A 15,617-nucleotide genomic window follows, 5' to 3' on the forward strand; every position below is an offset into this window, starting at 1 on the left:
TATATGTAATAATGTGTACTATTTTATATATATTTTCTTTTTGTATTTTATAGCTATTGGCTATATATTTAGAGCTATTGGCCCTATTAACTGAGAATCAGCCATTTTCAAGCAAGAAAAAATGGTCAATTCTTCAAATACCACTTTCTAACTTGAAATATTTATTTACTCCCAGCTTGATTTAGATCTTGATTGGATGTGTTTTCCATAGGAAAGGACTTATTGAATTTAATTTTTTGCTGTGATATATGAGACTGATAACATTCAGATTTGAAAAGGATAAACATTACAATGTGATGTGTAATGATTTTCTGCATACATTAGCTAATTTTTTTGACACACACACACACACACACACACACACACACACACACACATTGTTTCTATACTAATGGTTTATAGTAGTTACCAAATAGATTGGACTAGGAACAGGTGAAAATATATGGGTTGCTGGTCTGGAGGGAAAAAAAAAAATTCCATAACATTATGTAAACCTCTAAGCTATCTTTTTCAGCCTGTTTTAATTTAACACTTGATGTATATCTTTCTAAGAAACTCAGACCCTTCCCTCTTAGTGAAACCTTTTGCTATTTCCATCTCTGAGGAATTGTTACCCTGCTTTTGGTCTATAGAATTTTTCCTTCCTCTTCTTCTCCACCTATTTAAATCCCATCTAGCTTCAAGAGTTAACTCACATGCTACTTTCCAAATGCATCTTTCCTGACATCTTTCCTGATCATTTCCAGTCTTGAATTCAGATTATTTTATTTTGTTACATACTTTTTAATCCATGGAGGAAGGAGGGAAAGAAGAAATAATACTTGGCCCTCACCCCAGATCAACGAAGACATAATGGAGTATGGGCATCAAAATATTTTCTAAAGTTTCTACGACACTAATGATTTCTACAATTGAGAATTATTGCCTTGAGCTGAATTCTAGCTCATTTGTGCCAAGTATCAAAAATCTGATTCTCCTCTAGTGTTTCTATTTAAGCAAATGAAACATATCCATCCAATTTATTGTCCAAGCCTGAAATCTGGGATTTATCAGAACTCCCTTCCCTTAACCTCCAATTTCTTCCATCAACAAGTTCTTTATTTTAAATTCCCAAATAGCTCTCAAACATGACCACGTCTCTAAATATCTGCTATCATTATTATAGCTCAGGGTATACTTCTGTCTCACTGGGGAGCATGAGCACAGACTAACAACCTTTTATGCTTAACCTCACGCAAACTGTTCTCCTTCACTGAAACCAAAGGGGTTTTTATGAAAAGATCATCTGCTTAGGTGATACATTTTCCCTCCGTCCCCTTCCCCCCCCCCATCTCCTGGTCCTTACATAAAACATTTCAGTACAGTCCCACTAAAAACATTTTAACATGGCCAACTATGTTCTTTAAAATATAGCCTCTTCCAAACCCTCTGGCTTATTTTACATGCTGTTCCGCTTTGCTGCATTCTACCCATACAGGCCTTTTAATTGTTCACATGGATCATATTCTCTTTTATGAAAGGGTGTTTGTGTGATTTGCTATGCATGTATAGAATGTTCTCTACTTTCTTTGCCTAGTTGAATCCTATGCATTCTATTGAATACATCTCATTATCCACTGAATTGTGTCCCCCACAAAGACAGATTGAAATGTTAATTCCCAGTGCTTATAAAAATGACCTTTTTTGGATATAGGGGCTTCCCAGATACAATCAGTTAAAATGAAGTCTTACTGAATTAGGGTGGGTCCTAATCTGATATAAGTAGGCTCTTTATAGGAAGAGAAGACACTGACACAAGCAGAGAAGATGGCCAGGTGATAATGGAGGCAGAGATTTGGTGTGAGGCATCTAAAGCTAAGAATTGCTAGGGTGCCTCAGTGGCTCAGTTGGTTAAGCATCTGACTTCAGCTCAGGTCATAATCTCACGGTTCATGAGTTCGAGCCCAGTGTTAGGCGCTGTGCTGACAGCTTAGAGCCTGGAGCCTGCTTTGGAATCTCTGTCTCCCTCTCTCTCTGCCCCTCCCCCAGTCGCTCTCTGTCTCTCTCCTTCAGAGATGAATGGACAAAAAACTTTTAAAAGCTAAGAATTGCTGGCAAACAGCAGAGGTCAAAAGCAAGGAAGGACACTCCTCAACAGGTTATAGAGAAAGCATGCATGGCTGTGTGGACACCTTGATTTCAAACTTCTAGCTCAAGAACTGTGTTACAATAAATTTTTGTTTTAAGCTACCCAGTTGGTGCCTTTTTTCAGGGCAGACCTAGAACACTAATACACGTCTAATATAATTTCTTCAAGTAAGCCTTCCTTGACTTCAGTGATATGATCAAATTGTCCTTCATATGATCCCATAGAACATATCACAGTTATAATTTTGCTTTCATTGGTGTGATTATTTGATTGTCTTTTTCTCCTAATAGACTGTAAGCTCCATCATAGCAGACTATAATATGCTTTATCAAGCATTATTTTCTTTACATGTCACATTTATGGTGTAAGCCAAATAGGCTGGGGTTTATCTTTGTTCACAATTTCTAATGGGCAGGTAACATTTTGAGGAGTTACATGATTTTCCTTAAGGTTGCACAGTTTTTAAGTAAAATGTCAACAATTAAAGCCTTGCCCTCTGACTAAATATTGTAGTTTAAAGTCACATGCAAAAATATACAGAGAATAATTTTTACTTCGATGGTTTCACCTCTCTCCATAATCAAGTGGAAAGAATCCCTCCTTTTTATTTTGTTGGATCACAACAAGTCTTGGTTCTGCATGTCATGGATCAGGTGAGCAGGATGAGTTAAGTGGGATATTCTTTCTTTAACTCACTGTAGTCACTCCTGACTGCCATAAACCATAGACATATAGAGCAGAACTTTTTATAAAATTACACGCTGTTGTACATTTAAACTATTTGTCGCAATGAGTGATATAGTTGTAAAATACATTGATTTTAATTATTTGTACAAAACGTGTCCATATGTGAAGCATTACAAATATTTACATTACAACAAATGGGAAGAAAAACAATTTATATTTATTTTACAAATATGTCCTCAGTTCTTTGTTTTTTAGGTAAGGGGATTCAAATAACTACTCCTTAGATCATCATAGTGACCTAGGTTCATGGCAATTTATATTTTTAGCTAAAGATCAGAAAAACTAGAGACTATAAATCTAACTTAACCTATCCAAGGATCATTTTTCTCATCTCTGAAATGGAGATAAGCCAATGGCACAGAACTATTATTAGCACTTAAAATTTAACCATATACCATGTTTAATACAGTACATATAATCGGTGCTCAATGGCAGCTATTATTATCAGCATTTTTTAACTGATTATTCTAAAATATAATTTGGTAAATTCAATGAATATGTAATTAGTTTTAGATAACTAAAACTATTCAACTAACTCAGGTGACATTCGGCTGGCTGGATACAAACAGAAGGCTTTGCACAAATAAGCAATGTTTAACATTTGCATCAACACTTGTAGGTAAAAGCTTTGGAAATTATTAAAGAAACAATGTGGATTCAGAGTCTTTTGGGATGAGAATTGAGGTGGTATTCCCATGAGAATCCCAGTGCACAGAGCTTACTGAACTGAATGAGGAAGCTTCCATAAGGTTGCATGGACATTCTATGTTCCCTCAATCAATAGAGACATGAGAATACCTTTATAAAGTGTGCACACGGGCATACACCGCAGAGATTAATTGAGAGACTTGGTTTATCTATTCTCGCAAATGTTGGCTAAATTGCATTTTCTTTTTCTTCAGAACTATCAATAGTTTTCCTTTTTCAGATTGAATACATAAATCAAAAGAACGTATTTCATGAACAAACAGTGATTATGAACCCCCTATTCTTCATCTATTGATTCCAAAAACTTGATTTACCATGCATTCTTTCCTTCATTGTATTAGATTAGAACTGCTCTTTTTCACATTACCGTGGCTAGAACCATCTTTGGCTCTTGAACTGTCAGGGTCTCAAGGAGTCTTCAAAAAGAGCATAGAAAATGCATATAACCTCCCTGCTAAACCATTTCTTGCTTCCAGAGTTGCAGTATCTCATCAGTTTCAAATTATAAATTGCTTTACTGTATTTCAGCATAATTACTGAAGGATTTCTATACTGATGGTTCTTTGATGCTATTTGTCCCATAAAATACATGGAACTGTTTAAGGGAAAACAGTATTTTCATAAGAAAGGCTGAGTTTCTACTTTTAAATGATAGGCATCTAAATGTGAACATGCTGTTAAGTTGTCTCACCTACCAACCCATAACGAACTGTGGAAGTAAAATTCTTCAGGTATTTCAAAACTTTTTTTTTTGAGAAAGAAAATCAAAGAGATCTCTCACAAGAACTAGAAGCACGTGCTGATTCAATATGAAAACTGAGCTTTAAAAAATCTGCTAATGTTATCAGTGTTCCCCATTTGATAATAAAAAGTCTGAATTGATTTTTTCCAGGTTTAGTACAAAAAATATGACATAACGAATTTCAGCTTGATATAATTTGAAATAGCCAATATATTAAACCCCAAAGTGAAATTTAAATTGGCAATCGTGTCAGATTCAAGTCCCTGAATGAATATTAATTTAAAAACTAATCATTTTCCAACAGGTTGAAGCTTCAAAATGCTAGTTCTAGAATAAAAGCTGTTAGATCCATTACTATAACATCAGGCATCTTTTGTTTAAGAAACTAGACCTCCAATGTTCAGTATGTCTGCCTCTTCCTGGCATCTTTTTTGCCCAGGGATTTAATTATTTAAAACTCATTTCTGTTTTCTGAATTTGGGAAATTAAAATTCTGATTTTACTGATGGAAAGCTGATACTGAGTGAACTGTCTGAGGTAAGGTGTAAGGTCAGACCTGTTCATTAATTTTATGTCACTAGCCCTTTGTAAGTTAAATTCTGGTTTCTGAGCCAATTTTATGAGTAAAGGTGTTTTATTTTTACACACACATATACACACATGCACACGCACATCCCATATAAATTCATTGCTTTATGACCATATTGGAAGATGAGTAAAAATATGCATACACATTAATTAGATTTGCAATCCGAAATGAGACTAAACTGGATTATCGATTATGTGCTCTATCTTATGCCCAGCATGGTAGAAATCTCTAATTCACAAATCAAACAGAATTTGGATGTACTATATGATAATGCAACAGCAAGTTACATTTTATAACATATTCTTTGCAGGTATACAGTGACAGAGTTGGAAACTGCTTTTGTCCATATCTTGGCCAGAAAATCTACCAAAAAAGATGTTTCTCTATGAATGCTAGACAGCGTGGGGAAGCAGAGAAAAGCATAAGCCGGATGGTAAGCTCACAGAGCAGGCTCTGTCACCATCTAGACAACCCCACACAACTCAAGAGCTTTCTTTTCTTTATTTTTTAGAGACTGAGAAAGAGGGCATAAGTGAATGGAGGGGGAGAGAGAGAGAGGGGGAGAGAAAGAGAAACAGAGCTTACCCGAAGCATGGTAGAGCTTGCCCGAAGCAGGGCTCAAGCTCACAAACCGTGGGATCATGACCTGAGCAGAAGTCAGATGCTTAACCAACTGAGCCACCCAGGCGCCCCACTCAAGAGCTTTTTGTACTTCAACTGTGCCTCACTTCACACTCCACTTACTCCTTTATGTGCATTCAGAAAGAATTCAGGGGAGCCTCCCTTTATCACCTAGTCCAAACCTCGTATCACATAAGTAAGGAAACTAAGTCAAATGGTTTTGTTAAGACGACCGAGTAGCATTACTTGAATAAATTCTCCCTAATTGTGATCTCTTATCCTCCCTACTACACTATAACACCCTTTAAAGAATGAGCATGTTCCTTTTTAAACATCTATAATATGAATTGTTATAAGTTTCATAATATCTTAAATGTATTCAAACTGATGTCAAATTTATTTTTTTTTTAATTTTTTTTTCAACGTTTTTTATTTATTTTTGGGACAGAGAGAGACAGAGCATGAACGGGGGAGGGGCAGAGAGAGAGGGAGACACAGAATCGGAAACAGGCTCCAGGCTCCGAGCCATCAGCCCAGAGCCTGACGCGGGGCTCGAACTCACGGACCGCGAGATCGTGACCTGGCTGAAGTCGGACGCTCAACCGACTGCGCCACCCAGGCGCCCCAAAATGATGTCAAATTTAAAGGAAGCCTATGCAGAACTCTGATTTAGAGTCAAGAATCACTCTAATTTTCATTTGAATGAATCCAGATTCTCATAACGCTGGGTGTCTCCAAATCCACTAAAAAATGCCAGGTGAACCAGTGACTGATCGATATGGTTTTTCTAATGTTTTATGACCACTTCATAGTTTTAATGTAAAATGAAGAATGGGGGAAAACTTATGCAAAAAAAAATAAAAGAAATATACAAATTGGACAGGACAAGTTTTCTCTTGATAGTCAAACAGGTATGAAATAAAGCAGTCTCATTAAATCATAAGGACTTTAACCTTTTCTTTAAAGAAGGGAACAACTTAATGATTTATAAAGAAATTTTTTGCCTAAACTAGGAAATGACTCATATTTGACATGTATTGAAATGATAATGCTGATTTCAACAGGCACTCTAAGAGCATTTTACTCCTAGGAGAGTAATTCAGTCATGGTTACCTTTTCACATTTGGATTTTAAACTTTCTTTTGTAAAGCTTTTAATGTACTATTGCCTGCCAAAACATGGCAGTTTCACAGATAAGGAAAAATAAAGGGAAGTAAAAAAAAAAAAAAACGAAAAAACATTTTTTAACAATTGTTTATACAAAGATACGTAACCAACATTATCTATTTGACATCTTCTTCAACAGTTTCTATTTTCCTATTTTTAACATTATAAACCAATTCTGTTGCACTGGTCAGTGGGGGAAATGGACAATTTCAAGATATAGAACAAATTAGTCCCCTATCTGTAACTACCGAACAAATGAGAAGAAAACACCACCAGATTGAACCCATCATGTGCTATAGACAGGGCCTTATAACCAGACATGATTTACCCTCCAAACCCTAGTGCTCTGGAATGTTGCCCCCTGCCAACTGCATTTGATAAACCCATACGCTAAGTAAAAGCCAAGTAGATAAGGCAAAACACCCTGATTTGATATGACTTTGTCAATACCTTCCTGTAGAAATCAATCATTGTTACCTCTTTGCATTTATATTTTAAATTTTCTTCCTAAGGCCTTTAATGCACTACGCAAAGGCATGACAGAACTTCACAGTTATAATCAGGCAAAACAAAGATATGTCACAAAGTATACTGAAATCCTCAAGAATGATATCTGTGCTGAAATAAACTTTAAAACCCAAATAACAATTCTCAAGGCCCTCTAAGGAAGTCTACTTGATAACTGCTTCAGGCTACAAGAACAGTGTGAGAAATCAAAGATCATTTCAATAAAAAAAAATGAGGGTATGGGATGCCTGCGTGGCTCAGTTGGTTCAGCATCTGACTCCTGGTTTCTGCTCAGGTGATGATTTAATGATTCAGTTTATCAAGCCCCATGTCAGGCTGCAAGATGACAGCACAAAGCTCCTCGGGATTCTCTCTCTCCCACTGTCTCTGCTCCCTCATCTGCTCATGTTCTCCCTCTCTGAATGAATGAATGAATGAATGAATGTAAAAAAGAATAAGGGTACAATTATCCTCTAGTGTGAATGGGGTTTGCACGAACCCCTATTTGGCCACTCCTGTGAGTACGAGGAATTGGGACTACACACACGGGACCTCTGGTATGAAAGACAAGGATGACTTTTGGCCACATTGGGCCATTCCAGTACCCTGGAGAAAAAAAAAAAAAAAAAAAAAAAGGATACACTCTGTCTGCATTCCCAGGAACTGTAAAATACCAGATAGCTCACAGTTCTCTCAGCCTTTAACAGCTTCTAAGGCTAAAACAAACTGTGGCTGACAACTAAAGTAATAATATAACACTTTCTGAGTGTTTGAAGTGTAAAGTTCATTAGTTCTAAGGTCAGCATTTTAATGCAACAGCCAAATTTCACTCACATCATCAGATGCTATCTGGGAAAGACAGCCAGGCTGGGGGGGAGGGGGCGGTAATGCTGCCATGACTGGTAAAATTAGTACTAGGCACTGAAAGAGCCCTTCCACATTGTTTAGCAAAATATACTAACCAAATAAAACAAAAATTCCCTGAGGTTGTCATCATCCCAAAGACCATTGTCCTAAGCTTCTGTGGGAGTTTTCACAGCAGTGGTGAGGGGGGAAATGCCGGACTATCAAGCGATACATCATTAGGTCATTTAAATGTTATTTTTCTTTAGTTGTCATTTACACGTAAATGAAATCTAAAAATACTGCTTCAGATCTTGTGGGGAGATACCATGTAAGGAAAGAAAGGAAGACGGATCCTCGTGTTTAACCAAATGTTAAATATTTTTTATTTTACTCACCTGCACACTAAGATGAATCCATTTCTTCACAAGAATTCTCCCCAGTGTCATTACTTTTATTGGAGGCTGCAAACCATTTACTGTGCGATAATAAAACATGGTCTCTTTCTCAGATATTGTAAGTTTGAACACAATCTGCCCATCCACCGTCTTTTCTATAACACACCTTAGGAAGCAACCAGAAAAGAGAAAAGGTCAGCATCCAACCAAAAGACATGCTAGGCAATTGTGCAGTTACGGGGGCATGAAAACCCCACTCAGAAGGTGCAAGTGAATTAGTGCCTGAACGCCATTCTATGCAGAGCCAAGTTTTACTCCAATTAAGAAGCCCTTTAATTTCAATTTTTAAAAAATGGAATCTTTATTTACAATATATTCCCCAGAACCTCAACACCCTTTATTAGAGATTAATGGTGGAAACGACAGTGGTTGAGTCATCCTGCAAAACCAACATTTAGCCTATTGGCTCATTAGTCTTCTGCTATTTCTTTTATAGGAAGCAGCACGCTACGCTACGTCCGGCTTGGGTATTGAGTCACCGGTGCAAATCTTTCTCTCTTTTTTTTAATGCAAAGAGAATTTAGTGTCCATAGAAGACTGCTAGCCCTGAAGTCAGAAGTGCTCTATTTAATTCCCATGATGAAATGGAGAATGGACAACTACAGCTTCTTCTTACTTCATCATTGACTGGCCAGAAGTCAAAGCCAGTGTCTGTAAGAGGACTGGCTGGCTCTCCATGGCCACACAGTCCAACTGAGACACCGAGATAACGTTGATGATCTTGGATAAAAGGTCATACAATCTTCTAAAGAACACAGTGAAATCACATTTTGATAAAAAAGAAGAATTGTCAAGAACTTTCTAGCTTTTCTGTCAGGCCAACTATCCAACTATTTTTAATTTTTTTTTCAACGTTTTTAATTTATTTTTGGGACAGAGAGAGACAGAGCATGAACGGGGGAGGGGCAGAGAGAGGGAGACACAGAATCGGAAACAGGCTCCAGGCTCCGAGCCATCAGCCCAGAGCCTGACGCGGGGCTCGAACTCACGGACCGCGAGATCGTGACCTGCCTGAAGTCGGACGCTTAACCGACTGCGCCACCCAGGCGCCCCCCCAACTATTTTTTAAAAATGACTTCTATCCTTACCACAGTGGCACACTTACCCCATCCCTTTAAGTCGACAGATGGTGTTTTTATAAATATTTATTTTCTATGTTAATTTGTGTTTAATATAAGTTATTTTAAGTTAATTATATCATTGCATATTACCAGACACTGAACAGAAACAGTTATGAACTTAAGCTCACTCCTATCACATTCAATGTAGCAACTCAACTTTTTAGCAGAATATTATAAATGCTTGCTTGTAGCCTCCTGAGTGGATTATTCCCAAAGATATGTTATTTAAAGACAAATATCCCTGACATTAGCCATTAACATCTCCCCAAATGACTAGCTCTGAAAGATGCCCATCAGCCTACATGCCACAGACAAGAACTCAACAAGGTGGCACATCCCAGGGAGGAGAATTTCATCAGATGCTGGAGGAGTCTGGTTCCCTTTCTTCACCCAGTTGCCTCCTACTCAGCTCAGCATCTCCACGATTATGCCTGGTCGTGGAATACCCTTCTTCCTGGCTGAAGACTGCTTAAGGGGCCTTCCTTGCTTTTCACTTGCTGCCTCAATAATGACACTGATACAGGGCTCCTGAGTGGCCTAGTCAGTTAAGCTTCCGACTCTTGATTTCAGCTCAGGTCACGATCTCACTGTTCATGAGTTTGAGCCCCATGTCAGGCTCTGCACTGACAGTGGAAGAGCTTGCTTGGGATTCTCTCTCTCCCTCTCTCTCGGGCCCTCCCCCACTTGTGCACGTGCATGTGTGCTCTCACTCTCTCTCAAAATAAATAAACATTTTTTTTAACGTAATGACACTGATCCATCTGTCTTCCCATTAGTCATGAGTTTTCTGAGAACAAAGCAGAGCCTGATATAGAGCAGGCTCTCAAGAAATGATGTGTCAATGACCAAATCAAGAAGAGAAAGTATCAAAGAGGCAAAGATAAGATGGGGAAAACCAAGAATAATTACTAAATATGTCTTAAAACTTTCCTTACAGGTTACGTTTTCCACAAATTATTGCTTCTCACTTGCATTTATTCTTTTGTGGAGTTAAGAGGTAAGAATAAGATTGGAGAACACTTACCAGTTACTATTTCACTGTTACTGGTCTTCCTAGATTTTGTACACGTATTTCGTGATAAAGTTATGAGAACAAGTATATTTTTTAACATAGGCAAATAGATTGGCATAAAGGTTTTATATAAAGTAGAGATAAGGCTTCATAGAAATTCTGTGTTTTTTTAACCCTTTGGTGGATAGATATTTTTAAATCACTGGGATGAAAAGAGTTGTCTCTTTACCCCCTGCCATAAGATCTCTAAGGTCTAAGAAGAGTTTGCCTGCATTCGTTTTACTTGAGTTTAAACCAACAAGTTAAAATGTGACCATTACTCAAGAATGTATTTGCCAAATGCAGGCTTATTTTCCCAAGCTTACTGAAAATGCATTTCTTAATATGTTATTGATTATCTTCCTTGCTATTTTGTTTGCTTGTAAACATACTAGCTTTGGTAGATAATGAATGTGAAAGGAAGGCAGGTAGCAAAATATTTAGGAACTGGATTTATTCTGCTCCTGGATAAACAATAATTGGATAATCCATGTTTTGTTTGTTTTACTTATCTAGTGCAAACACCCCGAAATTCCCCCAATTCCCATAGTTATTTTAGTTTTGAGGATGAAAACGACCTTGATGCATGGAACTCTCCAGACCGTAAACCATGTGCCACTGCCTCTATCAATACCCCTCTATCTTATTTATACTAAATGATACCAATAGGAGAAGAATTTGGTAGAGACAGATCTCCTGGGGAGGGGGAGGGGGCACTTGGGGGAAAAAAAAAAAGTTTTTCCCAGCCATATTTGCCAACAGACAATTCTTGGACACTCTTTACATAAACGGAGTAGGTTGGCTTTACTGACATTTCAAACAGTAAGAAAACAGGGTTTTCTTTTAGGGATGACACAGAAATAGAAATAATGGTTTGTGATCATTTTCACTTCACATGAAGAAAAATGCCGACTTTCACTTGGCAAATTAAAACTAAACACCAAAGACATTTAAGTCATATTTGCTTATAAGATTATAAGACTTTTCTGGTTTGTTTCACAAGTTTTTAGATATTTGGTTAACGCTCTCAAACAAAGAAACTGTCACAAGGGGGAGAGCCAAAAGCTCTACAGGAAGACAAAAGATAAACAAAAAGTGCCTCAAAACTTCCTTACTTATTCAAATCTCCAGATCGGCTCTAAATACTTAGGGAAAACACGAGATGTCAGTTTTAGAAAATATTACAGAATGAAAACCAAGTGATTATATAAACAAAAAATGACAAAGCCCCACTACAAACTCACTGAAGGCATTTCTAGTGGGATCGATGGCATAAAATCTATTGGGACTCTTTTATGCTTATCTATATATTTCCAAACAGGAGACACGACAAGGCAAAGGGCAAAAAGCTGTATCCTTTCAGAGTTAGAGGATTATTCATTTATTCAACTCATGTTATTGGGCATCTTCCATGAGTCAAACAAACACCTCTTCCTGGGAAAATACAGATGAATTAAAGACAGTCCTAAGCCCTTAGAGAGCCATCTGCCTGATGAAAATTTTATACTCCAGCAGGAGCAGGTTGTTTATAAAAACCTAGATCAAGACTTAGGAAATATCAATTATTTGTACTAGTAGCCCGTGCACTGTAAAGCTCACACTGAGCCTGGCTGAGCCTCTGAAGGCCAAGACCAAAGGTTTGGCTAAACGACCAGGGAATACATGAGACACGTGTAAACACGTCTCTCTGCAAGGAAGCTATCTTAACATATTCTTTTTTGAGGGCTCACTTCATCCATGGAAAGGAGAAACAACTGTAAATTTGGGAAAACAATATTTGCAATGTAAACTTAAACAGGAAGACGGCCATAGCAACTGGTCTTCAACTGCATGGATTCCAGCGTTCGCCTTCGTTTCTAGTTTAAGGATTCGTGTTGCAACAGTCTTCACTACTATGGCTCGGGACCCCTAGGAAAGCTTACACTCACTCCACTACTTACATTACACCTTCCTTCTCAGGTTTCAGCCACACAGCTAGAGTAAATGATGCCGCCAGCCTTGGAGAAGGAGGAGAAGAAAAGCAATTCTTGTGATTTCCAAAAATAAAACTTGTGGAATTGCTATGAGCGTTGGGACACAGATCACGCTTGTCTACGGTGATGCAGCTCCCGAGGCCCGCGGAGAACAGGGCGATGTGGCCGGGCGGTGAAGACCTGTATGGGCAGTCCTGGATGCACATCCGCTGGGTACAGAACTGCAGACTGGCGGCAGCAGTGGAGCTCTGACAAAAAGTGCTGCGGCCTGGGAGCCCACATGTTGCTTGGGGTGGCACGATGGAAACATTCTTGAAAGCTCCCACGTTCTCCAGCCTCGGGAAAAGGCCCTGTGAGTCAGCCAGCGAGATGGCAGCGAAATACGCAAAGGTCAATGTTGCAATGACGTGGGACAAGAAGCGGAAGCCCGGTGAAAGAGCCAGGCGACTCATGTTCACAAAAAAGCATTCTCCTCCTGATAAAGCATTCCTAAATAAATAATAAGGCCAATGCCGCCTGCCAGCAACACTTTAAAGCAGGGTGCTTTAAGTAACGTTGAGATACTCCATTTTCGGGAAGCTGCAGACACGTTTTCACACTGAGGTAATACCACAGACGTTCTTAGCAACGGTGAAGACATGAGTAGCAGCTGGTGTCTGGGAATCAAAAACAAAGTGTCAAGGAAAAGCTGCTACATCTTTAAAATTTAAGTTCATCCCAAGCCTGCGGACTGTGAGCCCCCCATGAGAAACATTACTGAACTTCTCAAAGAGCAAAAACATTCTGAAACACACTGTCTAGAGGAAAACACTTATTCTTTGGTTAGGTAACCTTTGTACCGGGCAAATCAGACACTTTGAAAGTGCCCAGGACGACCAGTTTCCCATGTATAGTCATACACGGATACACATATACTTCTTGTGAATACATTTCACCACACAGCAATTTAAGAGTGCTACTCTCCCCCAGGGAATTAGCACTATCTACTTAACAAGGTAAAGAATTGCATAGATTTTCTTTAGACGGGCACCTTATGTTGTAGCACACAGCTAACTTACAGATGTCCGAAATAAAGCTGGCAAAGCGCTTTGGGCCTTTCCCCCAACCCAGCATGTGCAGCAACTTTAAGCTCACAGGAAAGCTGATTAGAAACCCAACACCATCTGTCTGTCCTATGCCTTAGTATTTAGCAAACGTTTGTGTTCGTGTTTCCTCCTATGACTATGTATTTGTAGGTTAAATATGGACCCCTAATACTGTGTAAGTAATTGTATTGATAAATAAGCTGAATTACCATCTCTTTATTGCATTTCAACCAGTCCCCTCAGTGTGACAAATGGCTCTTCACAGGACCGCTGTCCCTCGTTGCCTGGCAACGCTGCGGTAACCCCCGGGTTACTCTTAGCAAATAGGCCACAGCAGCAGGAATTCTGCAAGGAAGACGTGGGTGCCCAAGTAAAGTATTCTGCACGGCAAACACTTGGTTACCTGAAACTCAGAGCGCAGTCTGCTTGGTGGCCCGCCTGGAACTGAACTCCCCAGGCTTCCAGCAGGTGCTTCAAGCAGTGGGAGGGACCTGGATGGGGCCAGGCATGCATAATTTTAAAGTAGCAGTACACCTTAACCCATAATCCCCGTTTAGCCCCTCCCCTTTACCGCTTTCGCACACCTCCATCCATTTAATCATGGAGTCAAAATGACCCGCCACTAATACAGTAACACAAGGAGTCATTTCCAGTGCCCTTTCTCCTTTCTGGGGAAACAAAATGGAATTCTAAACCTTACTATACTGAGGCCCTAACAGCTTGGTCCATGGATGTAAGTTTCTGTTGACCGCTTTATTGTTGCTGCCTTCTTCACCCCTGGATACCCCCTTCTAAAAACACGTTTCTCTACTTCATGAGGAGCAGCTGATGTTATCTCTAAATGTTGCATTTGGAAATGAGAGATTTTAATTAAACTACAGAAGCAAGAGGATTATTGACTTTTTAGCTGCCTAATTGGATATGAATATGTATATATGCATGAGTACATGTTTGATGTCAATTCTATGTAGTTTCTATTATATTCAAAATTCTCCCTTCTCTACTGAGATATCTCATCCTAGATGCGAAATATTCTGAAGCAACTGATACATCTATCGCTTCATTCTTATCTTAAAAATGGAAAACTTGTTTGGGAAAAAACTAGGTGATTGTGGTTCTGTTTTCTGTAAGTTATCCTCTTCAGAAAAATGTTTAGAAATGAGAGAACTGTTTTTGGTGTTTCTTGTTAGTAAGGCAGCCAGAGACAAACCCAAAGTGTCATCTCTTTGATTTCCTTTCCTGTCTCTTCAATGAGAGGCGTAGAAACCACAACCTTTTATATATCAAGCTTATCAGGACTAGGTGCTTCTAGAGAAAACTTTCACCTTTTGTCAAAATATCCTATTTTCCACTTGTCGGTTATTACAATCTTATAAGGGCAAGTTTCATTAAAAACAAATACTAATGTAATACCAGCTAATATATAATTCCTTGAGAGCTTGGGAAGATACATTTGGAAATAGATACATAAGATTCAGTGAATTAGACAAATGCATTGTTAAGACCTGTTACAAAACATGCACATTTGCCTTTAAACAATCTACTCAATCTCTGGCTTGCCCTTATGCCTTGTGAATCCAAGGCCTAACTTTTTAAATTGTGTATCTTCAGTGTATCTTTTGGGTCACCATTCAGGGGATGAGAATCCTTCTACCATATAACTGCTGCTTTGTAGTAGGAAGTCATGACTCAAAATAGACAATCTAAGATTAGCGACTCTGCTCCACATTCAGAAACTCTGCCTGTAATTTGCAAAGGCAGACAATGGATTGACACATCCCTCAACTTTTGCTTTTGAGTACTATCAATCTTGAGGACACATCCAGTAAATGAATTGGGCACCAACAGTTCCACCACCCCTAGAAGTGCCTGAGAAA

General features: G+C 38.7%; 1 protein-coding gene across 1 annotated transcript in view; it reads right to left on the minus strand.

Moving 5' to 3' along the window:
- The window catches only part of USH2A (usherin), a 733,950-nt gene extending 720,652 nt beyond the window's left edge, over positions 1 to 13,298 (minus strand). Inside the window, exons 1-2 of the mRNA XM_049634559.1 lie at positions 12,623 to 13,298; positions 8,451 to 8,616 (exon numbers count right to left, since the gene is read on the minus strand). Of these exons, the coding sequence (XP_049490516.1) occupies positions 8,451 to 8,616; positions 12,623 to 13,107 (651 nt within the window). The 5' untranslated portion in view covers positions 13,108 to 13,298. The remainder of the gene's footprint in view (positions 1 to 8,450; positions 8,617 to 12,622) is intronic.
- Positions 13,299 to 15,617: the final 2,319 nt, after the last annotated feature.

This window comes from Panthera uncia, chromosome F1, assembly GCF_023721935.1.
Source record: "Panthera uncia isolate 11264 chromosome F1, Puncia_PCG_1.0, whole genome shotgun sequence".
Lineage (NCBI taxonomy): Eukaryota > Metazoa > Chordata > Mammalia > Carnivora > Felidae > Panthera > Panthera uncia.